General features: G+C 41.7%; 7 protein-coding genes across 7 annotated transcripts; 2 read left to right on the forward strand and 5 right to left on the reverse strand.

The window, feature by feature from the left end:
* Positions 1 to 376: 376 nt before the first annotated feature.
* Positions 377 to 12,094, reverse strand: BEWA_025280 (hypothetical protein; the record flags this gene model as incomplete). Its single annotated transcript, XM_004829288.1, has 1 exon — positions 377 to 12,094. The coding sequence occupies one exon, from the start codon at positions 12,092 to 12,094 to the stop codon at positions 377 to 379; it is 11,718 nt and encodes a 3,905-aa protein (XP_004829345.1).
* Positions 12,095 to 13,343: 1,249 nt separating this feature from the next.
* BEWA_025290 (signal peptide-containing protein) lies at positions 13,344 to 14,444 on the forward strand (the record flags this gene model as incomplete). The annotated part of the gene is made up of 1 exon (XM_004829289.1): positions 13,344 to 14,444. The coding sequence occupies exon 1, from the start codon at positions 13,386 to 13,388 to the stop codon at positions 14,442 to 14,444; it is 1,059 nt and encodes a 352-aa protein (XP_004829346.1). The 5' UTR covers positions 13,344 to 13,385.
* Positions 14,445 to 14,840: 396 nt separating this feature from the next.
* On the forward strand, positions 14,841 to 16,257 carry BEWA_025300 (signal peptide-containing protein). The gene has a single exon (XM_004829290.1). It carries the CDS (start codon positions 14,867 to 14,869, stop codon positions 16,097 to 16,099), a length of 1,233 nt encoding a protein of 410 aa, XP_004829347.1. The 5' UTR covers positions 14,841 to 14,866; the 3' UTR covers positions 16,100 to 16,257.
* A 42-nt stretch (positions 16,258 to 16,299) lies between these two features.
* On the reverse strand, positions 16,300 to 17,598 carry BEWA_025310 (hypothetical protein; the record flags this gene model as incomplete). Its single annotated transcript, XM_004829291.1, has 1 exon — positions 16,300 to 17,598. The coding sequence occupies one exon, from the start codon at positions 17,596 to 17,598 to the stop codon at positions 16,300 to 16,302; it is 1,299 nt and encodes a 432-aa protein (XP_004829348.1).
* Positions 17,599 to 17,610: 12 nt separating this feature from the next.
* On the reverse strand, positions 17,611 to 18,163 carry BEWA_025320 (acyl carrier protein, putative; the record flags this gene model as incomplete). The annotated part of the gene is made up of 3 exons (XM_004829292.1): positions 17,611 to 17,778; positions 17,814 to 17,950; positions 18,115 to 18,163. The coding sequence occupies 3 exons, from the start codon at positions 18,161 to 18,163 to the stop codon at positions 17,611 to 17,613; spliced, it is 354 nt and encodes a 117-aa protein (XP_004829349.1).
* A 31-nt stretch (positions 18,164 to 18,194) lies between these two features.
* BEWA_025330 (hypothetical protein) lies at positions 18,195 to 20,175 on the reverse strand (the record flags this gene model as incomplete). Its single annotated transcript, XM_004829293.1, has 9 exons — positions 18,195 to 18,404; positions 18,500 to 18,591; positions 18,626 to 18,756; positions 18,791 to 18,870; positions 18,904 to 19,135; positions 19,171 to 19,442; positions 19,477 to 19,762; positions 19,817 to 20,018; positions 20,055 to 20,175. The coding sequence occupies 9 exons, from the start codon at positions 20,173 to 20,175 to the stop codon at positions 18,195 to 18,197; spliced, it is 1,626 nt and encodes a 541-aa protein (XP_004829350.1).
* Positions 20,176 to 20,269: 94 nt separating this feature from the next.
* BEWA_025340 (signal peptide-containing protein) lies at positions 20,270 to 21,542 on the reverse strand. The gene is made up of 7 exons (XM_004829294.1): positions 21,216 to 21,542; positions 21,049 to 21,146; positions 20,941 to 21,015; positions 20,812 to 20,907; positions 20,604 to 20,772; positions 20,514 to 20,569; positions 20,270 to 20,479 (listed from the first exon to the last, which is right to left on the reverse strand). Exons 1-7 carry the CDS (start codon positions 21,454 to 21,456, stop codon positions 20,420 to 20,422), a joined length of 795 nt encoding a protein of 264 aa, XP_004829351.1. The 5' UTR covers positions 21,457 to 21,542; the 3' UTR covers positions 20,270 to 20,419.
* Positions 21,543 to 21,583: the final 41 nt, after the last annotated feature.

Below are 21,583 nucleotides of genomic sequence, written 5' to 3' on the forward strand. Positions count from 1 at the left end.
TGTTTTTTCCAACTAATCAACGTTCATACGAACAAACAATGTGTTGGATTTAAGTTTTTTGTAAGTTATTAGGCCTTGGCCTGTTTTTAGCGCGTTTCAAATGTTCTTTAAGTCTTGTGTTCATAATGGTTTTTGTTAGAAATTATTCCACTAAGCGGATATACCAGGGATAACATCTTCTTCGTGTGTTGTTTTACAGTTCAAGTTCTCTTTAAATCCTGTACCAGATATATCCTTGTGGAATGAAGCCCAACGAGTGTTTGGAGAGTTGGGATTTTTATCGTTCTTAAATCGGACGGAACATGATGTTCACTGTCACTACCGTCAGTACCAGGTTCCCTGACAGTCACTTAGGACCCTTATTGTATGTGTAATCTTAGCTGCAGTTACTTCCAAGAGTATTGAGTACTTCTAGGATTTCTTTGTGGCTTTGTGGAGAACTTGGTTGAGATCCTACTTTTTCCCAAGTTTTACCATCTTTAGATTGCCACCACTTCTTACTACCAAGTTTAGGATCATTAGAGTCTATGTATACCAAGAGTGGTTTATTACCACACATGTAAACTTTAACTTCAGTTACATCTAGAATGGGTGATAGATGACTAGTATGTCCAGTAGATACCTCATGAAGACCATTCTTGAAAGATAGCACGTGAAACGGTTCCGATCCATTGCTTAGAGTGTGAGTATAAACCTTATACTTCCCAAGGGGGTTTTCACCATCAGAAGTAGGATCCTTAGAAACTTGCATTTTCTGAATGCCATTAGGAGGATACAAAGTGTTTCTCTCACAAGCATCATACTTCATTGAAATAATAGGATAAGGGTCCATACCTACATCCACTATAACAGCACGATTGAGCGAAGAGTTGAGAAGTTTGAGATTTGCTTCCAGATTCTGGTCATATACTCCAGTAGCATTTCTCCAAACTAGATCTCCAGTTGTACCAGTATTCTCATACCAATCTATACTTCCATCCATTTTAGTTACCTTTACGAGAAGAGGTCTGCCTCTTTGATCTTTAAGTTTGTATGGTGGTTCAAGGTATATCCAGTAGAAAACCGACACCTCTTTGATATATTTCATGGGAGTCAAAAATGTTTTAGCTTCTTCTTCATTATATTTAAATCCATTCACGGTGAAGCACCTCTTACCCTGTACTTTGTGAGTGTATCCAGCAAAACCTTGCGTAGTATTAGTATTATTGATAACTTCAACAAGGTTAGAATTACTTGGATAATTAGTAGATAATCCAATGATAAACCTCTTATGAATGTCAATGGTTACTTCTGGTAGTTTACGACTTCTTTCAATGGTGTCAAGCACTTCACGGATTTTGTCATAGTCTTTTTCAGTGGATGCGGCTAAAGAGACCACTTTTTCCCAGTTTTTACCATCATTAGACTTCCACCACTTCTTACTACCAAGTTTAGGATCGCTGGTCTTTATGTACATGAGAAGAGGCGTTGTAGGATCACGTGAATAAAAGTATACTTTAACCTGGTCCACGCTAAGAATTGGCCCATCGGTAGTTGGTCCAACTCTGGGTAGTATTATGTCAGAATTTTCATTCTTGAATCCTACTACATTAAATGGTCCTTCACCACCGTTGTTGAGAGAGTGAGCATAAACTTCATAGTTTTCAAATTTGCTCTCTGGAGTATCCTTTGAAACTGTCATTCTAGCCTCACTACTCTCACTATTTCCATTACAGGCATCATAAGGTCCAACCCGCCTAGTTATATCTATGACCACAGCATCGTTTAGTCTACAGTTTAGAAGATGGAGTTTCTTTTGGAGTTCAGATTGAGAAGCATTATCTTTCCAAAACCTCCACTTGGTATTGTCAGTAGTTCCAGCACCAATGTTTTCATAGTATCTTTCTGTAGTTGATTGTACACCAGGTACTTGAGCAGTCACTTTCACAAGAAGAGGTCTACCCTTTAGACCATCTAATCTTCCAGGATGTGACCAACAGATAGTAGAAACAACCTTAACAGCGTCCATTGGAACATACGCACCGATTCCAGAGATGGGTTGCCCATTATATTCAAAATCTGCCACAGTGAAGTGATCCACACCTGCTATCGTCTGTTGGAATTCTAAAAACCCAGGTGCGTCGGAGAAAGATTTACTTCCAACAGTAAATTTGAGCTGCTCAAGATCATTACCCTTCGACTGATGCCCAGACACGTTGTATGTCCCTTCTCTAGGCTCAAGATTTACGGTGGCGAAAAGCTGTACAAATGGCTTGAGTGGGTTCTTAAGACTACCTGGAAGAGCTGGAATGCCAACTCGTAAATCATTATGAGGAGCAATAGGGCCTCCCTCAGCTAATTCGGCTAACGTTTTAGCAATTTTCTCCTTTGATGCAAGATCAAGTGGGTCTGGACTTGAATGTGGGCTTTCAGGTGAAAGTGGGAGGCTAAGCACAGAAAAACGTCCGCCAACAAATGAATACCAAATAATATCCTCGCCAAATTCGTCAGACTCTGACTCTTGGAATAACACAAATGCGAGTGGCACATTGACACCCACCTTGTAGTAAACAAAGAGTGCGAAATTGAGAAGGGGATTTGAATATGGATAAACTTGTCCATCTAGTCCAAAAGATCTGAGTTGAAAGGCAGTGGAAGATGATGTCATGTGATATTTGTAAAGAACAAAATCCTTTGGCACTGCATTATTAGCAGCTGGTAGATACTTTGTTACTTCCAATAGTTTTCCACTACTCAAATGTGTGAACTTTGTTCCAAAATCTAATGCAAGTCCTGATAAGAAGAAGTGCTCAGCTCTATCAAAACCGTACAATCGCCCTCCTACAAGATCAAGCACTTCACCCAACTCTAACTTGATAAAGGTCTTCAATTGCAATTTCCATATATTGTCTCCACCATATAGGTAATAATGATATTCTAGTTTCTCAGAACCAAGCTCCACTTCCAAAACCAACGGAAGACCAGCTCTGAAATTTCGAGAAAGTAAACTAAACAGGTGGAGTGATTTTACATCAGCGAGTGGGAAAACGAAACCGAGTACCTCTTCATCACCGAAAAGAACCTTTTCAAGCGTGAATTTGTCAGCAGATGATCCACCAGTTGTAAGAGAAGGAACAAAGGATACCTTCTTGAGATTCAATTCCTCAGTCTTCACAACAGATACCGTTACAGTTGTTGCCCCGGATGTATATGTGTTCACCTTGGCTAAATCCAAGAGGAATGGGCTAGATAACCCATTCTTTAGTGTATTCAATCTATTTCCTAAATGGTCAAGGAATTTCTTATTGAGATCTTCAACAACCTCTGCGACGTGTACCCCTTCTGCAACAGCCATTGGGAGAACAAACTCATCAAATGAAGCATCAACATGCCATTTTCCATCAACAAAAGCAAATACCTTGTAACCTGGAACTTTAGCACCATCCTTAGCTGTGGGAACAAATAAACCAAGCAAGAGAGGAGTATTGCTACCAGCAACGGAGTAAACAGAAAGACTATGTGCGTGCAAAGGACCTTCATGGGAGAAATCAACAAATTGCAAATTATGTCCAGCAAATGATAACTTATCCAACTTAAATGGAGTAAATCCTTCTCCAGAAAGCTTGTGAAGATGCAATACAAAACCCTCGGCTGGGAATTTAGAAGCAGCATCCGCATCTGAAGGTGCCACAAACTTTTTGAGGGTAAATGGATATCCATTATCGAAATACTCCACAACCTCCTTCACACCTGTGGTTCTATCAATATCCAAAACGAGCCAGTCTGCGAACGTGGATCGTATTTCCTCAAGTTTTATCCAAAGTGCAGTTTTATTGGCAACAATAACCTTCGAAATTGAACCGTCAGGTCCTGCTGCAAAGTAAAGTCCTGGGTGTTCAACCGGAGCGGATTCAGAACCGACACCAGAAGCATGAGTCTTCAAGTGCAACAATAGGGGTTTATCAAAGCCATTTAGGAAAAAGGCAGAAACAGCGAATACACGAGTGTGCAATGGGAGAGAACCAAAATCCAAGTCGACACCAAACAACCTTAAATTACCCAACTTGAATGGCGATTCTTCAATTAAAGTCCTTGCTTTATCTTCAACTACTTTGGGAAGTGTATGAACAAATTTCTCGTATCCATTTGGAAGATGATCATTCACCTTAGTAACCTTTACATCTTTACCCAATGATACATAGTCAGAACGTCGGGCAAGATCCAAAGGTAAAACGCCAAAGTGTGTAAGAGCCAACTCATCAAGTTTCTGTTCAAGATGTACGACCGAGGCAAGATGCACCCATACGTCTCTATCTGGATCATATACAAAATGCACACCAAGACCAGATGGCAAGACTAACTTCAACAAAAGTGGAACACCGTGGAACGAAAATACAGAAGCGGAATGAGCAACATGATCTTTTCCATCTAAACGATATTCTTTACCCAAGTACTTGAGTCCCACTAGCTTAAACCCTGATTCTCCACCATACAATTTGTGGACGGTCTCATCAAACACAGAGAAAAAACCATTTCTAACTGTAACGAGTACAGATTTGCCGCTTGAACCATAGGTGTACTGGAATGCATCACGTCTATCAGAAGGAGCAGGTTTCTCGGAACCCTCAACCGACTTGAACTCTGGCAAAAATCCAGTTACAAGATCTAGCTTCAATGAAAGCTTTGCTAATCCTGACACTTTAGCCTGTTCATCTGCCAAAAGATTGAGGGCACCTCTGATATCAGCGGGCAAAACAAAATCTTCCCACCAAAGTCCATGTGCATCAACTGCGTAAAACCTGTGTGCTGATCCATGAACCAGATCAACCAAAACAGGTGTCAAATCGTCTTTGAAATATACTGCAACGGAGGTTACCTTGGCCAAAGGTAGATGTGGGACAACTGCACCATTATAAGCAAAAAGTCCAACTGTAAATGGACCATCTGATGTAGCCTTATGAACAAACTTAGCAAATCCATGACTTTCTGAAAGATCTTCAGCCAAAACAGTAATCTCAGATGGTGCAAAATAGCTACCACCCTTCTTACCTAAGTCTAGAGCTACTACGTCACCGAGCTTGAGTTTCAAAGTCTTCAACTTGGCAAGTACCAAAACTTCATCCAGCTGCTTATCAAATGGACCAAGTGCGACCCAATTTCCGGAAGGGGTGATATGAGTGTAATATGCTGTTACAACCTCTTTATCATCAACTGGAGTGTGGACATGAAGAAATTCTAAAAATAGAGGTAAGTAATGTTCAGCATCGGAATAAACATGCAACTTGTTGAAACGCATCAGTGGCAATGGAGTAACTTCCAATCCATTAAACAAAAGCTTGGTAAGCTTAACTCCAGGAGACTTAATGGTAGCTTCAAGTGTGTATTTTTCAAAACCTTCAGGTACTAGAGCGTCTGGTTGGTGTACAAGATCAAATAATTTCACACGTCCTTCAAAGTTTACTACAGATTTAGAAGCAACATCAAGAACACCTATGCTATCAAAAAGAGCCTTGAGTTCCAAAAGTTTCTCATTCAAAAGAGATGTGGTAATTTTGTTGTGATCTCCATGCGTAAACAATGTCCAGTGACCATCCGGATTGTTATTTAGATAAAAATAACCAGAAAAGAATCTTCCATTCTTTATTCCAATACCGGCTACCTCTAGAAGGAGTGGTAAATCACCGTGTCCATAAAGAGATGCACTAGAAACATTCTTACCAACATGAACAAAGCCTAGGAATTTACCATCATGTTCAAGTCTCAAGGCCTGGTGAGGACAATCTCCAGGCTTTTCAGCAAGTCCTAGAGCACCAGCAGCATAAATTGCAGCATCTTCAGCGGTAGAAACGACAGTAGTGTCAACAATATCTACACCGGTACGAGCTACATTGACAAATACATCGGTGAGAAAACTAAATAACGAAGGTGTTTTAGAAGTCCTAGAACCTCCAGCTTGAGTATCTGCACCTTGGTTAGCAGTATCTTGGTCAGATAAGTTAGAGGTGAGAGATTGTTCATCAGATTGAGGTGAGACTTGAGCAGGACCAGGAGGTTGTTGAGGTCCAGCGGGATCAGAAGCACTAACTCCGGAATTGCCCAAATCCTGTTCTGGCTTTGGAGTAGCAGAGAATCCAAAGGCGTGTTTGAAGAAATGAGTGTCATCAATTGTGAGCTTGCCTTTAGTAACAGTAACAGTTGTAACACCATCAGCACCAGTTGTGTAACTAGTAGATTGAGCTCCATCCGCGGTAGCTTCAGGGAAAGAAACACCAAACTTAAGAGTGGCAAAAACTGTGTGAAGTCTATTCAAAGCTTCCAATTTATTCTTAAGTTCGGGGCCCGAAAGAACTCTCATACCACGAGGGAGATGATGGCGCTTCCAACCGTCAGAACCCTTATTCTCAAAGTAAGCATATTTCAAAGCTGTATGTCCCTTTTTGGATCTAGTATATTCAACCTCCACGAGCAAGGGTACGTCTTCAGCACTGAAAAAGACGGAAACAGCTGATACAAAACCTAATGAATGTCCATCAAAAACTTTATTACCCAAAAAGTCTACCTCAGAGAGTCCAAAGAGGTGGTTCTCTGGAGAAGAGGAGATGTGGGCAAAAGCCTTAAATCCAATGTCAGAAAGTTCGAATGGTACAACCCTTAGTGGGAAACCATTTGCCAGGTATTTAGCCCAGGAACCTGAACTAACGGTTCTACCAAGTTCGATAACCACAGATGGAGCAAACCTGGCCTTAACGTTACCTAGCAGAGAACCCAAAACATCATCCTCCAATGGCTTTTCCAAGGACTGGAAAAGAGCCCATTTTGTATTGTCCAAAGCTCCCAAGTTATGGTAGTACTTGTGATGAGAACCGGTATGCAAATGGAGCAAACCGGGAACCTTGTCATTCCACCAGTATACAGAAAATTCTACAACTTCTTCAAGAGGCAATCCAACCAATCCCAATCTATTGAATTCAAATCCCTTGGCAAATACCACTGTCTTTGGATCTCTTGGGGTTGGGGCAGAGGGATCTACAACTGGTTTAGCGGCCTTGACAGGAGCAGGAACGGATTTAGGTGCAACCTCAACGCCAGGAGCTGCAATAGCAGCAAGCTCTTCAGGAAGCTTTCCCTTAACTAATGCGAACGCCTTCTTCTCAAGAGGATCCTTGAGCTCTTCTAACTCAAGAAGTACGTCAGAAACACTAGAAGCCTTTTGAAGATCAACTGACTCTTGCAATCTTTCAAGGGTAGCATGGAATTCGCCAAAAAAGTCGTCCCAAGATTTAATGGCATCTGCAGCAGTCAAAAACTCAGCAAACTTTCCAAATGCAGAAGTAGTATTATTAATCCAAGTTGTGTGTTCAGCTGTCTTTGTCAAATCATCCTTAGTCTCCTTTTTATTGTTTTCTGCTTCTTTCTCTAAATATTTCTTGTTAGATTCGGTCAAAGCAGCCAAAGCCTTCAGATATTCGTGGAATGTCTCAACCAACTTCTTAGCTTCTTCATCAGCTAGGGCATCTACCAATGTTTTAAGGGCCTTACCATTAGTTTCAGCTTCACCTCCAGCTACAGTGGGAAGAGCAGAAGGAACCTGTACTTCAGGGATAATCCACTTTTCCAGGGTATGGGTAGAAACTGAGAAACCATGTAAAACCTCTGGTGACTCAGAGAAAACGACGTTGAAATATTCAGTTGGTGTCTCTGGAAGTTCCTTGGGCTCTGTGTAGGAGAAAGCATTGCCAAGGTCAAATACGAATTTGTTAACAAATTTAGCCTTTAATTCACCAAGTTTTACTACTAAGTCAGCAAGAACTACACCATCTTTAGAAGAAATATCAACCCATGTAAGACCGTTGTTTGCAAAATATAGGTGCTTTATCACAACCTTTGGTGTTGGCTCCGGAGCTGGTAAAGGAGCTCTTGGCTGCGCCAGAGGTGGAGCGGGATCATTGTGTTCTTGAGCAGGATTAGGATTAGCAGAATCAGCACCTTGAGAAGCTCCAGAAGTGCCTAAGGCTTGAGTCCGAGTATCACCAAGCCCACCAGCATTGTTTTCTACTCCAGCTTCAGCTCCAGGTTGATTTGGAACAGCAGTAGAACCTCCATGAGGTGGTCCTGCAGACTGTAGGGATGGAACCGCATTGGCCTTAACTGTAGATTCAGTTGATCCAGAAGTTCCTGGAGAAACAGGACCCGGAACCTGTTCTACCTTTGCAACGGGGTGTACAGTATGTGGTACCTCCAATTCCAAAAGTAATGGAAATGAATCCCCATCAGTGTAAACCTTTACGACTTTCACTTCCTCAGCAGGAGGAGTGATTCCAATACCAGCACCGTTATAAGTTACCTTTGCTACCTTAAAATTTCCGGTAACTGATTTCAAAGTGTGAGAAAATACCTTAAATCCATCTGCTGTCTGGGCGTTCTGAACATCAGCCGGTGCTGATACAGTAACATCCTTACCATCAGCACTATAGCTAACAACCTTGCTAACATCCAATGTTGCAAAAGTTGTAAATTCCTCCTTCAACTCGATAAGCTTAGCCTCCAAACCTTCGTCAGTATTAGCAGATAAGGCTACTAGTTCCCAGCTTCCATTAAATTTGGTCTTGAAGTAAACAGATTTGCCATCAAACAAATGAAGATGCAAAAGAACTGGAGTATCAAACAGGTTGAAAACAGAAAGTTTGTCCAAGTGAAAGTTTAACAAATCAGGTACGACCAAAGGTTCACCACCCAAAGTCAAAGCCTTCAACATGAAAGGATATTTGCCATCATGTGGAGTATAAACAAATGTAGAGAAATCTTCAGCTGGGAATTCATCGGTAACATCAAGTGCCAAGAAACTCTTATCAGCATGCACATCAATATCCAAAGAGAAAACGTTATCAAGTCCACTCTTGAGTTCAGCGAGTTTATCAGCCAAATCATCACCCTCTAGTGGAACATCCAAAACCAAATCTTTAACACAGAAACCATAAACGTAGGCATAGTAAAGATAGTTTTCTGATGGAGTCTTAAGTTCAAACAAGAGAGGCTTATCACCATCAAAATAAACAGTTGCAGAGTGAAGGGTCAACCCAGCGGGTAAACCAGGAAGGGAAGCTCCGCCAAAGGCAAAATCAGAAACCGTAAATGTGGAACCTGCTCCTGTAACTAATTTATGGACAACTTCAACGAGACCATCATGACGATTAAAGGCAGAAGCACTAACGCTTACACCGTCAACAGTGTAATCTACCTTACTTTCGAGTTTCAAAACCACGATTTTTCCCAAGTTATTTTTAAAATCATCCAAAATTCCAGAAAGCTCTGCAGGGGCGAGGGAGATCTTTTCAGCGGGAAGAGTGTAACGAGAAAGTCCACCAGTACCATTAGTATAGTAGTATTTTGGTGTAGAATTCGTCTGAACCATAACTGGCAAGTTTCCAGAGAAGTAGACTCTGGTAGTCTTTACAACATCAATGGGAACACCGGAAAGAAGTCTTCCATTGCATGTGAGATTGGAAAGCTTAACTGAGGAATCCTGAGGGAATTTGTGGGCAAAAACTGTAAGGCCCTCAAAATTGGATTCCACATCCTTAGCAAGAGCTACAGAAACAGCTGAAGCTCCAGCAGATGGAGTTAATGTATAATCAAGAGAGTCTCCAGTTGGAGGAAGCTTGCAAACATCCAATGAAACAACAGAAGTCAATGCCTTTCTGAGCTCTCCCAATTTGCTAGCTACATCAGCTACTTCTACTGTTTCCTTAACCCAAGCACCTCCATCCAAAAGATTTTTGAAATGAACATAAACTCCTGGAGCAGTTTGAACCTTGAGAAGAAGAGGAACATTGTCAAAGAAGTAGACAGTTAAATCGAAGACAGTCAGTGAACCCTCAGCAACATCCACAAGTTCGTCCTTAGGAGCAGATTTTGGAGCAACTGAAGAGGCTGCAGCTCCTGCAGCCTGTGATTGTTGAGCCTCTGGAACAGCCGGAGGCGCAGAAGGTGCGGGTTCTTCTGGAGTTGTAGGTGCAGGCTCCTTTGTAGTAGTTGGAGCTGGTTCCTTAGGTGTCGTAGATGAAGGTACTTTAGCACCATCTTCACCAGCAGCTCCGCTGGCTCCAGCAACAGGAGCAGTTTTCTCTGCCTTCTCCTTCAAAACAAACTCTACATCAAAATGCTTGAGTTTCTTCAATGGCAATGGAAGAGAAAGGTTGTGAACAAGTTTAGAAAAGCCATGTGGAGGGTCTCCGCTTCCAGAAACTTCACCAACGGTAACGGATGCAAAAGAGGTCTTGTAAGATCCAGAAAACTTGCCAAGATCCAATGTTACTCCACCCAACCCATTCCTGGCATTGGTCAAAAGAACATTCAAATCACCAGCAGCAACCTTTGCCCATGAACCACTTACTCCATCAAAAGCAAAATATTCAGATGCAGCAGCATCTGATGTAGCACCAGAACGATCAACCTTTGCGAGAAGTGGCAAATCATAAAACCAAAAGACAGTTACCCCAGCAACAGCCTTCTTCAGAGCGTCGGAAGGAGCAACAGCCAAGTCGCTACCATTTAAACCAAGTTTTTCTAGTTGAAATGTCGCAGCATCGGACTTGGTATGTACAAATCCTTTAAATCCTGCTGTCAACTGTCCGGAATACTCAGCAACGGAAACAACCTTACCAAGGGTAAGATAATTAGCCTTTGCTCCAAGATCCAAAGCGAAAGCAGGAGAAGCACTAGCCAACTTTCTCTGTTCAGCAACAAGTTCAGCGAGCAAATTAGCACTGGAGTTACCGAAATCAGCCAAAATCTTTTCAGTCCAGACTCCAGATCCGTCATTTGAAAAGTATCTATTCCTTCCGGCGTTACCATCGGCCACAGATAGTGTCAATTTCAACAGGACAGGAACGGTGTCCCACCAGTAAACAGAGGCAGAAAATAGTCTAACAGATGGGATTCCTGCTTGATGAACTCCGTTGTAAAGATAACCGATTGCGAAATGCGCACCTGTTGAAAATCTGTGAGCAAACTTCTTGAAGCCGGTAGCATCAGTTTGGGTCTCCACAACAGTAACAACGGTCTTACCGGACCTATAAGTAAGGCTTCTCTCACCCTTCACAGAAAGGTCAAGAGTTACTGGAACACCCAATGAAGCCTTAAGCTTGTTAAGTTTTCCTCTAAGACTGGATAGAACAGGCTCTCTCTTCCAAGAGTTTGTAACAACATTGAAAGAGAAGAAGGTGGGTTCTCCTGAGGTATGATCGACCTGAACCAAAAGAGGAAAGTCATGAAACCAGAAAACGGAGACAAGAGTAACTGGAAGAGCAGGAACAGCTAGTTCCAATTCTGTACCAAAGAATGAAAAACTTCCAACCTTAAATGGTAGGCCCTTAGGAAGTTTGTGTTGAACCTTGACAAACTCGGACAAACTGCTAGTATGTCTGGCAAGGGCAATGGTAACAAGGTTTCCATTAAGACCAAAGGTATAAGAACCAGTTGCTGCATCCAAAGTTTTTCCGATATCAAGAAGTGCAACGTTTCCCAAGTTTCCGTTCAACTCATCCAACTTTGCCTTGAGTTGATCATCTGCAAGTGCTGATCCAGCTGGAGAAAGCTCCAACTTAGTCCATACAATTCCAGTAGTAGTAACATTAGGAAAGTAGTGATGATGTTTTGGAACTTTGGCAGCAGTTGTCAATAAGACAAGCACTGGTGTGTCAAACCACCAGAATGCAGTAGCACTGGCCACCGGCTCTGGAAGTCCAGCATCTACATGCTTACCATCAATGAGCACAGAAGGGGCTGCCACTGGCTGTGCTAATGTATGCACAAACTTGGTGTATCCTGACAAGTCAGCAACAGTGCCAGGGACCAAAGTAACCTGAGACGAACCAGCCGCGTAATTTCCAGACTTATGTCTAAGATCTAGGACAGGTGCATTTCCTAGACCTCCTCTGAGGTTGGATTCTTCAGAAGAAGATATAGAGACGAACAAATGCAATGCTGCCGCAGGAGTAGCACGGCTACTGACATTTTCTGAATCGTCCTTGCGTAGCACATAAAAGAGCGATACGAAAACAACTACCGCAGCACCAACGGTTAACAACAACGAAAAGAGTTTCCCGTTATTCATGGCGCTGTATACTCGAATTAAAGCGAAAAATAATTCAAAATAGACAGAGTAGGCATACACAAATGTGTGTGTCTAATCAGTTAAATCACATCATGAAATTAAAACACAAACGCGAAAATAACATTTATATACTTACAAAAAATTGTCGCTTAAATTTATACACACACAAAAATTTAAGATGATACACACGTGGAAAACACATTCCGAAACTATGGGGGAAAATAAGACGTTGTAAGGCTTGAAAGGAGGCCCGTTGACAGCGCCTTCCCTCCGGCTAAGATGGTCTATGATTTCTAACAAAGTAACAATCCAGGCAAGGACTCACACAACGTCATTACCGCGAGGGTCTTCCTTGCACATCTGCAACTATCAGCGAATCCCATTTGCAGCCAGAAAGACCGAAACAGTTTCCAACATGTTCTTTTCTACGTGTACCAAAAGTCTTGCATTAAGTTTAAATAAGCTAGGACCTTCTGAGATGCGGAGTTGCTCTCCCAGACTCCAGGTTAGCCGTTAATATGGCTATTAGCGCCATGTATACAAAATGTGTACTTTTGAATATTCCAAGTATAGTATATACTCTCCAAATATTGGGAATTCACTCTAGTTTGTTGCCTATTCACCTTCCTCCACCGACTCGCTCTGCTCCGACCGAGCATGATGTTCTCACATCTTGCTGTTTCCTACAGGAATCTACTAAATTCCTCTATTAAATTATGAAATGTTTCCAGGAAATGCATGAGATTCGGCAAATTGTGACTAATTTTGGCAAAATAGCCTGTAACTCTCCCTAAAGCCAAAATTCTGTCAATCTGGTTATTCTATACTCTAAAGAATAGATCCATAATATAAATATCTACACTTCAGACTCTAAAGACTCGAATATCCGAAAATAGAGAATAGCGCTCCGTGAGTCATTCTCTATGCTCTATCTCAAAATACAGGGAGATGTGTGCATGTACCACAGTACTTTTATTATTCTAAATAAATTTAAACATGAATTAAGTTGATTGTAATTGCTAAATCAATCTGTAAATGGTAAAATATCAGTATATAGTTTTAGGGGCTCTAAGTCATTCATTTCTTTACACATTTTGTATACATGGCGAGATTCCGATTCCAAATTCATTCTTATACTCATCTTATCGAAATTGACGTTGTACAGATCAGCTATCGCTGCACATGTCGATTTTTGCGAATATGCAAATTTTTCCCCACATACACATTCTTCTTCCTGGTATCCCGGAATCCGTTCATAAAGTATAACAGATGTTACTACTCAGTTGAAGTCATGAAAATTATCGCATTTATCGCAGTATTGTGTTCCTATTGGTCTTGTAGAGGAGATTCTCTGAATTTTACGCTTGACATCAATTTTAAAGGCGAGAATTCCAAGTGTTTTGTGGAAGATAGTGAAGTTAACGGTCTCCATAGTTCAAAGTATGTGCCGATTTTCGGGCACAACCTAACAAAAATCATAGATGGAAGCTCGGTCCTGTGGGAATGTAATACAGTCGAAAAGAAGTGTAATGTAGTTGTTGTTTATTCAACAGGAGAACAACGTACATTGGTCTATTTGGTCATATCTGATGTTTATAATGTAGTCAAGGAGGCTTACTTTGAAAACTCTGGCTCTGAATGGCTGCCAATTGACAAGGCAGTAGGCTATGCACGCCTTGGTTTACACATGCCAGGAGCACCTCATGGAGGTAGAACACTCAACATCTCAAAGGTGGATGCCTCCATGTTCAATGTGAAAACATCCAAAGCAGATGGTGTCACAGTTCTAGTCTACAGTCCCAAAGTCGGAATACAAGTAGGCAAAGTTGTGGATAGGAATGGCAAGATATGGGAAGATGACTCAAAGAAGTTCATGCAGACCACAGTCCATTCCGTTTGTGGTAAGCCTCTTTTGTCACAAGTTCTTCTGGAGACACAAGATGGAGACGGCGAAGAAAAGTGTTATGAAAAGGATGAAGGTCAATGGAATGAGATTAGCGAGGAAGAGTACACGAAGGCTGTTGAAAACGTCAAGTTCTACAGGCCTCCCTTTGACATTTCAAACGCAGATCTCAGCAGGTTCCGTGTCGAAGAGTACGAGGCGTTTGGAATGCAGACTTTGGTGTACACTCTCAACTCAGAAACTCCGGTAACCAGGATAGTTGAGGGAAGCATCAACATCTGGGAGAGTAAGCTTGATGATAAGGTAGATAAAGTCTGGGTATATTCCAAAGCAGGGGACTATCTTCATGCACAGCTTCGCATCACAAACTCCACTAACGGCCATGTCATTAATCAGTACAAGAAGCACAAGAATGGGTGGTCCCTATTCATCAATGATGACCTTTAGGGAACCATCCTGGAGCTGAAAAGGCAACTTGCCACGCTTTATATTATAGTCAACGCAAAGTTTGTTGTAATTGTAAAACAGTGTCCCATGGACAAAGTACATCCATGGCTTGTCCAAACGTAGCGCTATCTTTCTACATGTACAGAATGTACGGATCTAGTATAACATGATAATTCTCATTTCTAATACACATTTATGATTTGTCGCTATATAAAGGCCGATAGTCCACACACTGGTCCAGCCCAAGCTGGTGTGGGTCTAAATCGCGTTTCTGCCCAGACACTGAGGTAAAGTGCCTCAAAATCCGCAAGTATGCCAAAGCCAACCGAATACTAGACCAATGTAGCGATAATTAACCCCATGTGCACTGTGTTACAGCCGATGGACTCTTCCTCTACTAGGATTTAACTGGAACTAACGAAATGACGTATATCGCCTCGTTGTTCCTCCTACTAGTGTACCAAAGCGCCAACTGTACCTTTACATCCGAGTACGGTGTGCTCAGCTTTCACTATCCGGATGAGGGTGCGATCAAAGAACCCGTGATATTCAACTTCGCCCAAGACATAAATGAAGAGTATTTCTCGTTTGAAAAGGAGGTTGTTCGAAGTGTAGTAACAAACATATACAAGGTGAAACCTGGGTTTTCTTGTTTTGAAGTTTATTATGGAGAAGAACGACTGTGGACTAGAGATGCCGATGCGGAACTCGTATCCATCCATCTTACGAGTGTCAAAGACAAACCTAGTTACATCTACCTTTGGTTCAAAGAGATAGATGGAAGAAATGCAAGCATGCTATTCTTAAAGAACGAAAACCACTGGGAGCTCATGAAATGTACCCTCTCTGAAAATGATCAAAAGGAAAAGAGCAACACCCTAAGGGTTGATCATGTTGATGAAGCTCTCTTTATGACAAAAGGAGGTGTCTATGGAAAGCTTCAAGGCCTTGAAGTTGTACCAAAGAACAACCATGAGATTAAAACCATTTTGAGCAAAGTAGGTCAAATATGGCATTCCTACAACGACAAGGATATTTGCAAAAGAGCACTCGTATTTTTCACAAAGGAACAACCCGTAATAGCTAAACTAGAACTCGAACATAACAAGAAACCATTCACGTTGTATTACCTCTTTGATGAAAATGTATGGGATAATGTCCATAAAAATCGCTATGATGTTTCACTCAAATATCTCAAGGCTGGTGAAGCAATAAAAAAGAAAAGGACAAGGAAGGATATTGATGATGTGTTCAAAAAGATTTTAACCGGGGAAGTTGATGATTTGGAGGAAAGAGTATCAACGGTAGAGTTGAATATTGATGACGCCGACAGGTCGCTCTTTTACGTAAGGGACCAATCAAAGGGAGGACATCGTATCGTTAAGTTCTCTCCTAGGCAAGGTAATCACATTGTTCATGTTACTAGTAAAAGTGGCGAAATCTGGGATGGTAGAGGCAAACCAGACCAGTGTACTGAACTCATCCTTCACTATGCTGGAAATGAACGCGTATGCAAACTGGAAGTAATGACGATCGAGGCTCTCATACGCATGTACAAAATAAACAAGGGTAATACCTGGGAATACATGAAGGAAGAGGAATTTGAAAAGAAGGTAAAGGAGCTTGACCAACAAGAGGTAACCACCGAAACGTAATATTCTCACTTTAAATTGTCTTGGCGTAGATTAGTCTACGTTGCAGAAACCATTTCCAATATGGTAAAACAAATGTAGTAAAGAGTAAGAATGGCTCTATTACAGCCACTCGAATAAAGTGTAGTTTTAAACGGGCAAAATGAGATTTTAAAACGTAGAAAAAATAACAAAGTATAATATAATAGCGTATTCTTTACATTTTAGTTACATCTTCTATAGGCGATAATTGTTCCGTGCTCCTGGTATTCAGCCTTTGAGATCCACAACTGCTGGAATCTTCCCAAACTTGCCAATATAGATCCTCCCAACCATGTAGAGTATCTCTTTTCCACATAAGAAGATGAGTGGACAATCTTAAACTTTGCTGCACTCAATAGACTGTGACCCATTAGCCCGCTGGTAATCCTATTTATAAATCCGGGTGTTATGGAAAGCCCTCCAACAACCACAATAGAAGAGAGAAGCTCCCTTCGTATATCTACATCACTTTCAAAAATACAGTCTGTTATCATTGGTATCAATCCCTTGAACTGATTAAATTCTGCCACACGAGCTGGTTCTGGTGTAAATAACAACTCTGGTATCGAATGTTTGTATTTTTTCATGGAAACAACAGTTCCATCTGGTAAATTATACGTGTCTGTATAAGTACTTGATGTATCCACAGAATCCTTATATGCATCTTCCTGTTTTACTGTACCATCTGCAGATTCTTTAGAGGTATTCTGCACCTCACAGAATTTTTCTCGGAGCTCTCTTGCGAGTTGTACTCTGTAATATTCTTGACAAACATCAGTGGAAGGTTCAAAGGGTGCATACCCATCCTCATGCAACATGTTTGCGAGTTGCAGATCGAGTGCATTTCCTCCAACAAGAGAATCTTGAATGGTTGATTGCAAAGCAATGCCATCGTGCACTGGTGAAATTGTAGTTCCACCAGCTCCAACGTCAACAATGAGAGCAGAAGCCCTTCCTACCGAAAATGCCGTTAGTGCTGCTCTCTTTGCTAAATAGGCAGCTGGAACATCAATCTGTTCAAAAAGTACCTCCAAAACGGCATCTCTAAACTGCTTGCTTACTGCTGTTGGTTCAGAAACCAAAACTGGATGGGCAGATGGGTTCAACATTAGGGTGCCTATGCATCCATCAATTCCTGTTGTGTCCAAAGCTTCACTCCTAGTCTTGGAATCAACACAAGTTTCTATAGATCCATAGTGACGAGTTCCTTCTATTCCTACTCTAATGAGCTTCTCAAATACAAACGGGTCAACCTCCAGGTTTCCATCCCTATTAAGGTGGAATAACCTTCTCATTTCTGAAAACTTCTGGCGTTTTATATGGGAAAGTGACCGCCATTCTGAAGCATCCTTCACAAGTGCACTGGGAATATACTCTCTAGGGAAATCTTCTTGGCAATTTCCAATTCTAATGGTGTCATAGCCCGGATCTACAATAATTGCAGAGACGTCATCGCCTCCACTAGGAAGAGAGGTGGCCATTTTCTGGTATATTCAAGGGTCCACAGGAGGTATACTATGCTTGATCTTGTGTTCAATATAGTCTGCAATTGAAATTACAGAATTGAGTTTGTTGAATTCGAAGTCTGGGATATTCAGGTCAAACTCCTCCTCCAAAGCGATTAGTAACTCAACTTCATCTAGATTATCCGCTCCAAAATCCTATAATGGCAATAGATTAAAAACTGTAAGCCTACCTTGAGAAAGTTGGACTGTGTGTCAATATCTCCTTTATTCTTGCCAAACTTCTCAGATACGATTGCCACAACCTTATCTATCGTGTCTTTGTTTGCAAACAACCGTGTATTTGTATAGAAACCGCTTGTGAACTTTGCTATTGGTCTATTGATCACGTACGAAATGACACCTGAATTATCGGTGTATATGAGGCATGCAAACAGTTTTATTATATTCATTTATACTGTGTGTTGGCATTTATGACCCTTTGTCCTCCATATAAAGTGTGAATAAGGCAAAAGATATAGAATCCAAACTAACCCGTGTTTATGATGTGTACCAGGGCACAAATTTTAAATAAAACAGTCATTATACATATGTATACACGATAGGTATTACAATCAAGTTAAAAATTCGCTGTAGTTTACACCGGGGATGCCGAGAGGTGTGCTGTCGTGTGGGTACTTTTCGGTAGACACGGCAGTTTCATTCCCGACCGCAGAATCTTCCTCCTTTGCTGCTGCTTCACAGTGTAGCAACATGGAGTCCACATCCGACTGATCTATGAGAGCCGCCTCTGAAACCTCAATGTTACCCAGCTCCTCCAGGTGCTGTAAAGGCGTGTAGAATGTGAATGGAGCATAGTGGAATGGATGCGAACTACTGGCATATTCAGTGGTAATGCCATTCCTGCATTAAAACAAACCTTTCTAATCTCTTCACTGGTGTTGACCTTGTTGTCACTCTTTGGGGGTTCTGCGTAAAACGGCAGTCTTCCCCGTTGAAAGTCATACAAGACTGTAAAGTGTGGTGAGAACGGAAGCGTTTATACCTATTCTTGCAGCTATAGAAACGTCTGGGATTTTACCCTTTTTAAATTTTCCAAACTTTGTTGCCACCTGGTCCAAAAAATTCTCCTCAGTAAAGTCCTTGTCAATTCCATATCTGCTTGCAAGAGTTTCCCTGAATGTCATTGTAAGGGCATGAATTAGCAAACCTCTTGATAATCTTTAAAACTCGTTCAATGTAGTTCTCAGGGTCGTTGATCCTCTCTACCCTAATGGCTCCTTTCAAAACCTAAAACTTGTTAAATAAATGACAGAAAACTACCTTATCAGCATCATCTCCTTCCTCGCAGGGAGTAACACCTGGACAATCTATAAGGTGTATTCTCTTGGTAAGGCAAACGTATTGCCAAACTCTAGTTTCCCCGGGAATCGGCGCTGTTTTGCACGATCTGTCTCCCTTCAATGTGTTGATAACAGAGCTCTTGCCAACATTTGGGTACCCGATGAATCCGACACTAAAGTGTTTCCTGTCCTTGAATAGTTGGGAGTATTGCCTAAGTGGTATTTATAGGCGGAATGGTAAACGCACCTTAACAACTGAATGAGTGTATTTTTTCCAAATGGCTTGGTTACAGATGCGTGAAATGCCACCGTAGGTGCCTCTCTATTCAGGTGTTTGATCCACGCCGCCGTTACCCAGGATGGGACAAGATCGCACTTGTTCATTAACAAAACCAAAACCTTGCCAGTCTTGTGTTTTTTAATGTAATTTTCCAGACGCATACACCTGGTACCAATAGGGTCTCTAGCATCTATGACCTGGACCACAACATCAGAACAATCAATAACCTTGTAGAGCTCCTAAGCACGAGTATAAAGCGTCAAAGAGTCTTACCGCCCAGATTCTTTTGGAGGTTCCTTTTTTGAAAATAACATCCGATTTCTCCTCCACTTCATCATTCAAATTAATCAGAGAGGTATCCTTTTCTCTGTCATAACTCCTAGAATTTACATCCTGAACCATCTCCTCCAAGGTAGACACATTCAACTTTGGGCGCTTTCTAGTACTCTTTTTTCCAAATGTTTCTTCCAGCGACTGAACAGTCAAAAGATTTGCATTGTCTTCTGCAACAACGTCCTTCAAGAGGGACATTGGGAGCTTGCTACGCTTTATAACGCACCTATATCGGCGATGTAGAGTGAAGAATAAATGTGCAAGAAGATGAATCACCTACGTTCTTGGGTCATTGTCAACATTCTCTAGTTCGTTTCTAAAGTTTGCGAGCTGTTCCTGCGTTAAAACACGAGTGTTTCCGAACCATCTGCGATCCGGATTTATACGAACTGGCTCCAAGGCTTGCGCCTTCATTTTAGCGAAATTCGGCTTCTCCTTGTACATGTTGAGACGTTTGATAGTGGAATTTGTTCTGTATTGACCTAAAACATTCAAGTTGCGTAAAAGCGCTCATTTACCTTCTTTCAGTCCCTTTGGAGGCTTGCGATGTGGATTCGTTATAGCTGTCGAAGCTTTGAACGCTGGAAAAGGCTGAGCCTTTGAGCGATTCATAATTCTATTCTTTTTTGCGCGCTTCATTGTGGAATTTTGTATTAAGACGTCTCTGCGTTGTAGATTATGCGATTTACCGAATATACTTCATTAAACAGTCAATGTTAATAATTTTATACAAAATGGCGATATTTATGCCAAATTTCTTGTAGACTGATGGCTCAAATCTCAAAGAATTGACGCCGTCTATGGGTGGATGCCGACCGCGCCTTACAGGCTCCCCGTTAGTCTTTATTTTGCATAACTGTCGATAAATGTACTCTTGTATCTGTCAGAGAAGGATATCTGCTGCGTATGCCACTGCGATAATAAAGTAGACGACGTGATAAAACTACGGGGGAATGACCATGTTACGGACGACTTACCGAGTCTGGAATCAAGGGCAAGTCCTTCATCGGTTCTTCATGCAGTGGAAGTGGGTCTAAATGTTCAAAAGTATGGTTCAAGAAACTTACAGCTCCTCCCGGACCGAAAAAGTACTGTCTTTTGTTCTGGGCAGGGGACAAAGATCTTGACAATTTGTCTGTCAAACTCCCTGACAACCAGACCGCCTTCTTTTTGGAAGAAGAGTTTCAAGTGTTCCCAAACTTCTCTAAGCGGTCCAAATTGCTCGGCTTCTCTTTCCTGTGCAAATGTAAGACTGACATTCCGCATGTAACTAACCGGTTTGCAAAAGAATGAGAGAGCGTACGGTTGCGCGTACAAACCGCAGTGAACTGCCAAAAAACAACTGGTGGTATATAGCGCCTTTACATCCTCCTACGGTCATTCATGTCTAACAAAACAACTCACTCTGTCCAATATGAGTTCAGAGAACCCTTCATTGTAGCGCCTGCAGAGACGAAATGCGACGCGGTCATAGTCAATCTGCAACGTCTGTTTGTCTAGCGTTTTCCCTACCTCCTCAAGCTTTGACGCCTGCTCAGAGAAGCTGTTGAGCCTCCCGAACGAGAATAGGTTGTGACCCGAGGTCACGTATTTGCCGAATAGAGTCCATTCTACACATTAGTTGTGAGCCAATGTTGCATTTTCATGGTGAAAGTCATGCGTATAGAAGCTAAACAAACCTCTGTCGTCCCCTACGCCTCTAATGTAAATGCTAAAGCGAAAGCGCCTGTAGCTGTAGGTCTCAAAGGTCTCGGAGTCGTCTCTTGTCTTCAGGTGGATCAGCTCCGTCGCCGTGCTTGGCTCCTGGTAGTTTACGAGCTGAGTCTCTGCCGGGAAAAGGTACTCCTTGAGGTCGAATATACACGTACAAGATCTAAAGACAGAAAGGAGGAGAAGGAAGAGCACCTTCACACATCTCATGCTAAAGTCTGGTGTATAATCCGTCGTCCTTTATGGCATAGGAAGTGATCTCTATGTCTAGCGCATTACAAACGAACATGTACTCTGAGTTTGGCCGTATGTGTAGGCCTCACAAAGAGTGGCCCTC

Source organism: Theileria equi, chromosome 1, assembly GCF_000342415.1.
Source record: "Theileria equi strain WA chromosome 1, complete sequence".
In the NCBI taxonomy this organism is placed as follows: domain Eukaryota; phylum Apicomplexa; class Aconoidasida; order Piroplasmida; family Theileriidae; genus Theileria; species Theileria equi.

Excerpts from the sequence above, each read along its gene's own strand:
- BEWA_025340 (XM_004829294.1), bottom strand. The coding sequence starts at position 21,456 with ATGAGATGTGTGAAGGTGCTCTTCCTTCTCCTCCTTTCTGTCTTTAGA. Across the intron at positions 21,016-21,048 it reads AGGCGTCAAAGCTTGAGGAG|ATTGACTATGACCGCGTCGC; the intron begins GTAGGGAAAACG and ends CAGACGTTGCAG. Across the intron at positions 20,570-20,603 it reads TTTTCGGTCCGGGAGGAGCT|ACCCACTTCCACTGCATGAA; the intron begins GTAAGTTTCTTG and ends TTGAACATTTAG.
- BEWA_025300 (XM_004829290.1), top strand. The coding sequence starts at position 14,867 with ATGACGTATATCGCCTCGTTGTTCCTCCTACTAGTGTACCAAAGCGCC.